General features: G+C 31.1%; 1 protein-coding gene across 2 annotated transcripts; it reads right to left on the bottom strand.

Moving 5' to 3' along the window:
* Nucleotides 1-8,475: 8,475 nt before the first annotated feature.
* On the bottom strand, nucleotides 8,476-11,444 carry LOC109802210 (putative HVA22-like protein g). 2 transcript variants are annotated; one of them, XM_020363461.3, is made up of 7 exons: nucleotides 11,287-11,444; nucleotides 10,853-10,893; nucleotides 10,413-10,511; nucleotides 10,264-10,320; nucleotides 10,088-10,151; nucleotides 9,783-9,992; nucleotides 8,476-8,965 (listed from the first exon to the last, which is right to left on the bottom strand). In XM_020363461.3, the coding sequence occupies exons 2-7, from the start codon at nucleotides 10,882-10,884 to the stop codon at nucleotides 8,579-8,581; spliced, it is 849 nt and encodes a 282-aa protein (XP_020219050.1). In that variant the 5' UTR covers nucleotides 10,885-10,893; nucleotides 11,287-11,444; the 3' UTR covers nucleotides 8,476-8,578. The 2 variants fall into 2 exon arrangements, with proteins under 2 accessions (XP_020219050.1, XP_082930069.1); XM_083073943.1 differs by lacking the exon at nucleotides 10,853-10,893 and having other exon boundaries at nucleotides 11,287-11,431.
* Nucleotides 11,445-11,680: the final 236 nt, after the last annotated feature.

Consider the following 11,680-nt stretch of genomic DNA (forward strand, 5'->3'; position numbering starts at 1 on the left):
TTTATCAATAATTAGTATTCATGTAGAGTGCACCATTTCATTTGAAAATGCACATGCGTTGTTTGTAGGTTTGACTGTCATACAAAAATGAGCTTGTGTTTTTGTAGACTTCAGTCATACAAAAAATGCTCATTGGTTTTTTGTAGAATACACCATTTCTCATGACTTTCTCATGCTATCCTTTTCTTTTATTATGCGCATGGAGTCTATTTCTCTTCAACTCTATCCTATCGAACTATATATGGAGCAAAAGATGAACAATATCATTTTCTTAATTTTCTTTTGATGCATTATACTCTGATCCAATTCATGGTTTCATGATTTCAATAGCTAATAATGGTTTCAAAAGGAAAGAAGAGATAACAAAAAATATTAACCTTTCTGAATGCAAGAGCGAGAAAGAGCAATGAAGAAAGGAGAGAGACAGATCATAGAGAGAAAGATTGAGAGATTAATTCGTGATGCGATAGTGAGAATGAGCAAGAGCGAGAGTGAGAGGAGTTTATTGCTTCTTTCTAGAAACACATTTTGTTTAAGAAGTGTGCATTCGCATTAGCTGACTTAGGGAAAGTTGCATGCATATTTTTTTTTTGTTATAGTAGAAAGTACGCATTAAAGCATTTGCACAATTTTTTGTTATAGGTATGGGAGTAGGCATGAGAATCTAATCCGCCCCCGTGGGTACCCGCTCGAACCCGCCCCGATTTGGATGGGGATAATCCGTGTTTATCGAGTTCAGGTTTTCCCCGATTGATAAAATCGGGGCGGGGGCGGGGGCGGGGCGGGAATGTTAATACCCACCCCGCCTCCGCCTCCATACCCGCCCCGTCCCTGCCCCGCTGAATAATATAATTAAAAAATTATTTATATATATATAAATCAAAATTATAAATTTTTTTTATGTAAAAATTTATATTATTTTACTTTTTATATTTTTTTTAAAATTATTCATATTTATTTAAAAGAAAAAAATAGGAGCGGGGGCAGGAACGGGAATGGGAACCCAGGTTTTATTCCCGACGAATATCGGAGACGATGGCAGTTAAAATTTGTGGGGGTGAGGACAAGGAATGTAAAACCCGCCCCGCCTTGCCCCGTTACCATGCCTAATCGGGAGCACTCATCATATTCCTTTTTTTTATTTTTCATCATGTTCATTTATGAATTAACAAGAAATACACATACACAGTTTTTTTTTATAGGTATCCATGGGAGTACTCATCATATTCTCTCTTTTTCTTTCTTCATTTTTTCATTTATTAATTAACAAGAATGCGCATGAGCAGTTTTTTTTGTTATAGGTATCCACGGGAGCACTAATCATATTTTTTTCTTCGTCATATTCATTTATGAATTAAGATTTTTTTCTCTTTTCAAATAAATATAACATTTTTCTCTTATAATTTTATTATAGAGATATTTATATAATTTTTTATTTGTAAAAAAATATTTTATTTGTTTCTTTAAGGAAAGACGCATGCGCATTTTTTTATTTATAGTTGAAAGTGCACATACGCATTTGCTTCTTTAAGGAAAAACACATACACATCTTTTTCTTTTTTTTTTCTGTTATAGTTGAAAATGTGTATGCGCATTTGTTTCTTTTTTGCCTGTGCATCTTTTTTGTTTTAGGTATCCAAGGAAAAACTCATCATATTCTTTTTTTTTTTTTTCTATCATATTCTTAATTACTAACTTAACTCTAACTCTTAACTCCTATTAATCAACCCAGATTAAAAAATTGCATCACCTTCACAGGTGAATTAGTCCCTAGTATTGCAATTAACTATAAGTTGGGATAAAAATAAGTTGCTTGTTATCTTTGCCCAAGTTAGGTCAACTTTTTTTAAAAAATTATTATTTAAAAAGTTTTAGTGTTAGGTCATTCAAAAAATGAGGCTTCATAAATTGATTTATGTAAGTTATTTTTAGATTTATTTAAGTGATTTAGATGATAATAATAATAATAATAATAATAATAATAATAATATTGTAATAAATTTTTAGTTTAATATTATAATATATAATATATTATTGTTTACATATTTAAAGACTTAAACCCACTAAAAGATATAATTTAACCTGCTAAGAGGTAGATTTTTATCCATTTAAAATGTCTCTCTTTAAAATTAAAAAAAAATAAAAAAAAGGCCTTATGACAAACTATTGTTTTCAAATATAGTTCAAGTCAAGTTAATTTTTAGCGATTGTTAAATGAATTCCCTTCTTTTACTTACATATTCTCCTTTTTGTTTGTTTTTTTTTCTTCTAATTTTGTAAGTGTTGAACGCATCCCAAAACTAATTTTCGAAGTTGTTAATTTAACGTATTCGGGAAATTCAATTTTCGGAAGCCTGCAAAGGAATTGGGGTACACTTTAAAGTAGAGCTGTCAAAATGGGCTCAGCCCGGTGAGTCAACCCGGCCCACTACGGGTTCGAGCCGGGTTGGGCTAAAAAAAATTTGCAAATTTCAGTGTGGGCCAATTTTAAACCCGGCCCACTAACAACCCGGCTCACCCGGGTTCAACCCGTGGTGAGCCGGGCTGACCCACCAGCCCATAAAAAAAAAAAAAAAAGAACTTCTGCTATTGGGTTGGGCCAAATAAAACTTCATAGACCATCATAAGTTCTCAATTTTATGTATTTTTTCTTCAAATTATGTAATTAGTGTAGGAATTTATTTACTTTTCTCTAGAAAAGCTTATGTGCATACTATTTTTGCAGGATTAGGCATTAAATTTGATTATATTTTTTTAAATTAGGTGATTTTTTCAAATTAGGTGAGCCAACCCGTTTAGCCCACCAACCCGTGGTGGGCCGGGCCGGACTCAATTTTTTCTAGCTCACCAATAAACGAGCCGGGTTGGGTTGGCCCACCAAAGGCTCAACCCGTGGTGGGCCGGGCCGGGCCGGGCCGGGTTACCCGTTTTGACAGCTCTACTTTAAAGCTTAAAGGGATCGCGATAGATATTCAGAAATTCAGCTTTCCTGTTTTAGACATAAACTCGATGATATACTAACATTTTCAAATATGAAATCAATGGATCCTTCATTATAACATCTCCCATTTTTATCGTTGAGTGTGTCCGCACACATAAAACCCACACCCAAGGTAAGATCTCACATCACATTAATAATACCCACAACGCAAATAAGAACAAGATATCGAACAAAATGATTAAATTGTATGCTTAATAACTTTATGGTTAATGTACCTAGACAGATCCACAGACAATTCTATTACTTCCGATCTTCATTTTCACATTTTTTCTTTTGTCTTTGATGTATTCATGATCTTTCGTTTTCCTTACTTGAAGAGTCTAATACATGTATTGTTTTTACCTTAATATTGAAAAAGTATCTATAAAAGATTCTCTAAAGCTTAAATAAGTAATTAATCCCAAACAAATCAATGTAATAAATATTATAATAAATATAAATGTACATTTTTGTACATTTTTTTTCTTTTAATATGTTATTATTTATACTAACTTTATAGGTCGGAATATTGTGGTAACAATTCATTATCTATTTAATTATCTTTAACAAAACTTTTAAGTTGTTCTTGGACTTGTTTAGTTTTTATATAACTTAAGGGGTATTCAAATTTTATCCTTCGATCAAACCCTTCCTGTATATGTAAAGAATCAATATTTTGATTTTTTTTTTAAATTACATTAAAGTTATACAAGATTGTTATTACACTTTCAAATAAAAATTGTCTACTTTAATTCTTTAACTAGTGCCCTAAAAGTGGTGAACTTATAACTTGGAAGCAAAAATGGAAAACGAGTAGCTATAGGAAATTCCGTCAGTGGAATCTGTGGTGTTATTCCATTTTATGATAATTGCACTAGTGCGGATAGATGTGCGAAGCACCGGACAAATATGTGGTGAAATAAAAATGGAAATGCAAATGGAAATACAAATGTGTACTAGCATGAAAACAAGGTATTTTTGAAAAAAAAAAAAAGTACAAAAATGTAAAACAATTGCCTTTTTTTTTTTATAATGCTAAGTTAGGACTTTAAAAGGATTTATTGTCAAATAAATAAGGTATATGTCTTAAAGTTGATAAATAGGTGAAGTTTAGGTCTTGTAGAGCTTTTTAGCCGTCTATTTCCACTTGCATTTTGTCTGGTTTATGGAGCAAACGAGAAGAAAAAAAAAAAGAAAAAAAAAACTTGAAATACAAAGAGAGAGAGAAAATGAATAAATTTTTTAGGTCATTCACTGTTGTTTTGGCAAATCTTTTCGTGTGTGGAGTAGATATTAAGGTTGGAAGCAAAGCTAGAATGGTCATCATCGTGGTTCATGAGAGAAGACAACAACAAATTTTGAATAAGCATTTGTTTCATTTGAAGAAGTGAAGTGAGTGGGGTTAGTGGAGCTTGGAGATACAAGTAACAGAGTAAAGATGGCTTTAATATCCAAAGACAATCAATGAAGTCCGACGGAGTTGATAAATAATTTTATTTCTCAAGCATGTTTGATAATAATATGCACGAAAAAGTTTTTTTTTAATTAATCAATCCTTTAAAAAAAAATATATCTTTGTGAATTCATCATATAAAGTGGGCTCATGATATATACACCTCCTTTTTTTTTTTATAAGTACACCTCCTTAATTTTTTTTAAAAAATTTAAAATATTATAATTTTTTTTTAATTTTTTAATCTTACACTTCCAACTTTCAATTTTCTACTTTGCTCTTCTTTTTCACACACTTTTTTTTTTCTTTTAATTTTTACATGCTACCAAAATAGGTGAATGAAAAAAAGGTAAATGGGTGTATATAAAAATTGAAAGAAAAAAAGAAGAAAAATGTGTGAGAAAAAAAATACTAAATTAAATGTTGTGAATGTAAAATTAAAATTAAAAATAAAAAATAAAAAATTAACAATACTTTAGAAATTTAATTATTTAAAAAAAAAAAAAAAGGAGGTGTACTTTCTATAAAGTGGCAAAAAGCAACGTAAGGCCCTAACACGACGGAGAGAGGCGTGGTTTGACAAAAAACAAAAAGTAGGGGCGCAAAAAGCAACCCCCAACTTTTTTAACATTTTGATCTATCCCAACGTAAGGCCTGCTATAAATAGTCGATGCAAATATATCTTTGTGAATTCATCATATAAAATGGCAAACTACTGACTCTCTCAAGCCCGAACAAAACTTCAAAATGAAAACTACTAATAATATAATGAGTAAAGCTAAAAAAGAGGGTCATATCCATGGAATATCCCTTTGCTGAGGAGCTCCTACGATCTCTCATTTGTTGTTTGCAGATGACTTTTTCTATTTTGCAGGGCTACTGAGAATGAAGTAGAATCTCTTCATCAAATTCTTCAGGTGTATGAGAAGGCATCAGAACAAGCCATAAATTTCAACAAATTTGAATTTTAGTCCTAACACACTTGATGTTAAGAAAAATATTCTTTCTTCAAAACTGGAAGTGCAATCTGTGTTGGGTTCTGGAAATATTAGAATGCCTTCTATGACCGGGAGGAACATGAAGGAGACTTCCAAGGCAGGAAGTGAATTGATCAAATTTGTCCTTCAGTCTATTCCCACTTATGTGATGAGTGCTTATTTGATCCCAAAATCTACTTGTGAAGAGATTGAAAGGATGCTCAATTCTTATTGGTGGGGTACTAGAGAGAAAGGCATTAGATGAATATCTTGGGATAAACTTATTGTGAGTAAAGAAGATGGTGGTATGAATTTTAAAAGCCTTCATTCCTTTAATTTAGCAATGCCTGGGAGACAAGGGAGGAGATTTATTTCTAGCCCCAATGCTATGTGTCAAGACTCTTCAAAACTAAATACTACCCACAAGGAGATTTTACGGATTCCAGTATTAGTATTGGTCATAATCCTAGTTATATTTGGCGTAGCATTTAGAGTTCTTGAGTTATACTTGAGCAAGGTCTGATGTGGAGGATTGGTGAAAATTCAAAAATTAATATGTGGAAGGAACCTTGGTTGAGAGGTATGACATCTAATTGTATTGGTTTATCTCCTCATCTAAGTTTGTCACAACTTGTTGTTAAAGATCTCATGGTTCAAGATTCTAATAAATGATATTTATGATGATTTGTTCACTTATTAGTACCTTTTCTTGTGACAGATTTAATTCAACGAATGTTTATTGTTTTCATGTATTCAAATGATAAGTTGATTTGGAGTTTATCATCAAATGGGATATATATAGAAAAATCTAGTTACAAGGCCAACATGAATCATATTGATAATCATGAAGAGATAAAAGTTGATGGTGATTGGAATATAATTTGGAAGCTTCAAGTGTCCTCTAAAGTGAAGATATTTATTTAAAAGGTCTGTAGGGATGTTCTATCAACACGTAATAAATTGCAAAGTATATATATCTTGCCTTGTTTCTTGCATATTTGATCTAATAAAGTAGAAAATTATTGGCATAGTATGATAACATGTTTACAAAGCCTTGAAGTTTGACAAAGATGTGAATTGTAGTTGATCAGGTTATGTTGAACTATGAATTATTTAATAATTTATTTTTAAAATTAAATAAAATATTATTAAGGGATCAATTTCAACATTTGGTTATGACTATGTGGAGTATTTGGTAAAAAAGGAATGAAATGAAATGAATGTAGTGTTGAATAGAGTAAGATTTACTCTTGTAGATTGGTTAAATATTAGCAAAATATTGAATGTTTATAAGCATCAAATAAATCTTGTGTAGGTTATGAAATCTCCTTTAAATGTGTGGATTCCTCCCCTATTAGGCAAATTGAAGTGCAATTGTGATGCAACTTTTTATTTATTAAGGTAGGCATAATAGGAATTGAATCTTATTTAAGGAATGAAAGAAGTGATTTTTTGCAAGCAAGAAGCAAAGCTAATGTTAGTAAAAGGGGAAGAAACAAGTGTTATATTGCATACTCTTAATTGACTCCACAATCACCTATTTCGTAATGTGATTATTGAATTAGATTACAAAATGATAGTAGATTAGATTCATAATAATGAGAAAGATATTTGACTGTTACATAATTCTTAATCAAATTAGATAATTTATGAGATTTTTTTTTATGTTATTATTCAATATATGGCAGAGGAGAAAGTAATTTGGTAGCACATTCCTTAACTAAAAATTTTATTGTTTGATGCAGAGAATATTCGTAATAAAATTCCTCTTTATATTTAAAATGTTTTTCCAATGCAAAGAATATGTTTTCGTTGGTTTTAAAAAAAAAATAATATAATGAGTTTAATATGGATGCATTATATAAAAATAATTATATTATGAACTAAAAATCAGTTATAATAAAGTCAATAAAATTAAAAGCAATATAATTTTTTTTACATTATCAGTTCACATATTAGGTTTATTTGTCTAAACTTAAAAATAAGTATTTTTTTTAAAACAAATGCTTTAAAAAAACAATTCTTTAAGTAGTTAAGAGTTACTTCCTAAAAAAACTACTTATTTTTTTAAAAAAATAAAAATAAAAAGAAAGTTTAAACAAACACATTAAAACATAAAAAAAGTGCATATTTTATTAAAAAGGAACGCTTTTAAAAAAAAAAAAAAAAACATATTTATTGTTTATTTTAACATTATATCTTCCTATAATATCTTTTTTAAAAACATTTTATAAATAAAAATATATTCAATATCTTAAAACATAAAATAAACATTAATATTTTTTTCATTTAATAAAGGGATTGACAAGTAGGAATGGCAAAACGGGTCAGCCCGGCCCGTTTTGGTCTGACCCGCCATTGGCCCTCCAAAAACGACCTGGCCCGGCCCGCCAATGTAAAATGGGCTGGGGATGCTGGCCCGTCCCGTTTAAGGACAGGCTGGCAAGTTGGCCAGCCAGCCTGCATACAAAAAAAAATTATAAAAAAATGGAAAAAAATATATTTTATGTTCAAATAAATATTTTTTGCTACAAATAAATAAATATAATCATATGAAATTAAAAATGCATACATATTGTACATAATATGTGTTCAACAAAAACAAATTACAAATTTAGAACAAAATCAAATAGAAATTAATCCACTTACACCAATATCAAAACCAAATTATAAACTTACAAATTACTTATAAACTAAATTTTTTGATAGTCCACAAAACAAGTTCAAATACAATTAATTAACTTTGAATTTTTATTTAAGAATATTAGAAGCTCTCTTGGAAGAAGTTATCTCTACTTTTTTTCTTGATCATCTTCATCCTCATCTACATCAAAATAAAATAAACATAAAAATAATTAAATTAAAAAAAAATATGCAGGCCGACGGGTTGTGATGGGCCGGCCCGCTATTTGGCCTGGCGGGTTGACAGGCTTGACGGGTTAAAATGATGGGCCCGGCCCACCAATTTTTGGCGGGCCAACGGGCCGTGGCCCGCACTTTGCCATCCCTATTTATAAGATGCTAAAGAAAATAAAATTATTCGTATGAAAAAGAAACGCAATAAATGGAAAGAAAACTGAGGAAAGGGATTTACATATATTGTACAATTCCACACCCATTGTCCACCTACTAATGTGTTTTCAGGCTAAAAATTGAAAATACTGATGCCTAACGGATTCCAGCTGATCGATTCTTTCTTAGTCTACCTCGTGTAACCCTAATGCTTTCTTCCATTATTGTATCTTCCAAGGGAGGGTTTTCATCTTCATTTGCAGAAGGTGCTTCTGCTTCAATCTGCATTGGATTTGCCTCTGCAGGTGCGGTTTGATTGGTGGTTTCGGGAATAGGATTAGACTTCAGGCTACTTAAACCTGCTACAATGGAGGAGGGTGCTTTAGGCACTTGTGAAGCACCCAACTCCTCTGCCACTTCCTTCTGGTGCTGACTGGGTGAGCTGGAAGTAGGAGGAGATGGATTCTCAGCTTGTGGTTCTGTTGCAGCCCCTGGTTGGCTATTACTAGATGAGGGTTGACGCACCCTCACAGTTGGTCGTTGCTGTGAATTATACAGAGAAGTTTTTCACATGAGTAAAGCTAAGCACAACAAGGAAATGGAATATAATTTGAACTTGTGGGAATAAATTTGTCAAAAAACATAAGAAAAAAATAAGAAAATAAAATAATTTTCTCAGACGTTAAAATTCAAGAAACTAATACAGAAAAGTTTCTACATATTAACTTATTATGTATAAACTAATTTTAGCTTTTAAGAAAAATTTATTTCATCTTTCCTTCTTATTTTCCTCTTTTAAAGGTGGTTTTAGAGAAATTCATACAAAACGTAGAATGTAATAGCAGCATCACCTTTAGAAAACATATACTAGATATCAAGATTATTTTTCCTTCAAGAAAAACTGAAAAGTGTCATTCTAGACCAGACAAAAGTTTTTTTACATAAGCAAAATATATCTCCTTCCTAGATTATTCATTTAACAGATATTAGTTGAAATCAGTGTTGGCATGGACATCTATATGTACTTACACATGTTGAATATCTATATATAATATCCTGGAAATAAGCAATAAAAGAATGAAGGGTAAGCAGCACAAACCAAGCGCATGATTTGGAAGGCTTATTTCTCAGGTAATATTTATTTTCTTCAATTCTCTTAAGAAGTTGAAAATATGCTCTGATAATTTTCTCTGAAAGCAATTGTTTCCCGAAAATATGCTGAGTCAAGCACAAGCACATATGATATACCAACTCTGATGACTAAAGGAAAGCTGATAAATTTTCTACATAGGAATGCCAATATAGCTAAGCCACTCCTCAAATATATTAGTAGAGAAACTAAGACATGCTCAACAACTACCTCAGCAGGGCGAGGTGAAGGTGTTGATTGTGAGGCAACATACTGCAAAATGTCAAATATTCTAGTCTGGCCATAACTAAAAGCTTTTTGCCAATACAAAACTGCAATATCTCCTGCCCTTGTCCTTAGTTCCAACAAGTTGCGATCAATTTCTGTCTCATGTTTAGCAACATACGGTCTAAAGAAGGAATCATACACATATGTTGTTCCCTAACACAGGTAATGGCATTAAATTTAACCATCAAACTGAAGAAAAACAAATAATAGAACAATATCAGATTCTACCACAGTAAATAATTTCATACCTTCGTTTTCGGGCACCACAAGTATATGAAAAATGCCAGTTTAGCTTCACTATACATTGGGACCCTTCAAGAAGAATAAGCTTCTTATTTTAAAAAGAAAGCACTATAAACTTTTTTCTTTTTTAAATTACAAAAGGACAGCATTCTCTGCATCCATCAAAGATAGTATCCGTTACCATGATATAAAAGTATCACCAATCCGCTCGCATACTGTCAAAACAGCTACCAAAATCCTACAACACAACAGGGTCAGAAGAGAAGCCGATATTGATATTTACAAACAGTTATTTAGAAGTTTTATGCAGATGATTGACGTGCAATCTACCAGTACTGGCACCAAAAGCGAAGTTGATCAATTTCTGGCTTATTCTTTTCAACTGATTTATAGCATTCATAGGCTGGGTAGGCATAGCCAAAAACCATCCTGCAAAAAAATATAGATGAAAATACTAAATCACCAAAACCTTATTTCAATAAACTTTTTCATATATACTTATAAGAAAAAATAAAAGAAACTTCTTGTATAAGTTGTATAAGTTAAAATTAGTTTATGCAAAAGTTAAAATGAAATCAGAGAGCTTTTACATAAATTAATTTATGCACAAACTTTAGATGAGAAAATTTGTCCACACAAGAGCTAAATATTGAAATTTCCGGCGTAAACCCATCATACAAGAATGATCAAACAAGACCTAAATCTTGAAATTTCCAGCATAAACCCATTATACAAGAATGGTCAGAGAATTTAGTATAGCAAAAACATACATTAGTGCCCTCGTAAGAAAAGATCCTATCATTGTGTATCCCTGGCATAGAAAGAAAAGATAATAAGTTAAACCAAACAGCATAACTTTCAACTGCAAAGAAACTGAAACAAAGATGAGTTAGGGGTCTAAAAATACACGAATGTCAAATTAAAACATGAATAAAATTAATTTGAACGGATTTCACAGAGGATTTAGGTCACGACGAATCGAAGGCTTATTCACATAACGTTTGGCTTCTTACAGGGAAACATCTGTTTGTGAAATTCAAATTGAAACCAAAACCAAAACCAAACGCGGTTCATGATGGAAGTGATTAAAATTGAAAAGATATTGAAGTTGAATTAGGGCGAAGTAAAATAAAGATCGGTTTGGAAGATCAAAGAAAGTGAAGGTTGTTGAATTTAATAATAATGAAAGGAAGTGAAATAGTACCTGTGTTAGTGTTTGTATTGTGTAAAATCTGAAAAAGAAATGAGTTTAGGAGACAAGTTGGGAATTGGAGCCGTTTAATTTGTAATTGCTTGTTCGTTGCTTCGATTCCTGTTGCCCGATACTTAACCCAAATTTTGCTTCAGTGTCGCCTACTCTTATTATACGCTTCTTCAAAATTTATCATAAATAAATATTTTTAAGATAAAAGTTGTATTATAATTAAATTTTGTAATAAACATATTTTCAAAATTATAATATAAAATTATTTTAAATTAAAATAAGAAAGCATTTAAGAAAATTAAATATAAAAAAGTGTGAATAGATCAATTAAGTATGACTTGACTTAATCTAAGACCAACTCAATGAAATATAATTAGATTGTGAGTTGAATTAA

This window comes from Cajanus cajan, chromosome 4 (assembly GCF_000230855.2).
Source record: "Cajanus cajan strain Asha chromosome 4, NIPB_CcT2T_4, whole genome shotgun sequence".
NCBI classification, from domain to species: domain Eukaryota; kingdom Viridiplantae; phylum Streptophyta; class Magnoliopsida; order Fabales; family Fabaceae; genus Cajanus; species Cajanus cajan.

Bases quoted from the DNA above. Each gene is read 5' to 3' on its own strand.
- LOC109802210 (XM_020363461.3), bottom strand. From the start codon at position 10,884: ATGATAGGATCTTTTCTTACGAGGGCACTAAT. The intron at 10,512-10,852 runs GTATGTTTTTGC...ATTTTTTTGCAG, and splicing joins TTTCTTACGAGGGCACTAAT to GATGGTTTTTGGCTATGCCT. The intron at 10,321-10,412 runs GTAGATTGCACG...GTTGTGTTGTAG, and splicing joins CGCTTTTGGTGCCAGTACTG to GATTTTGGTAGCTGTTTTGA.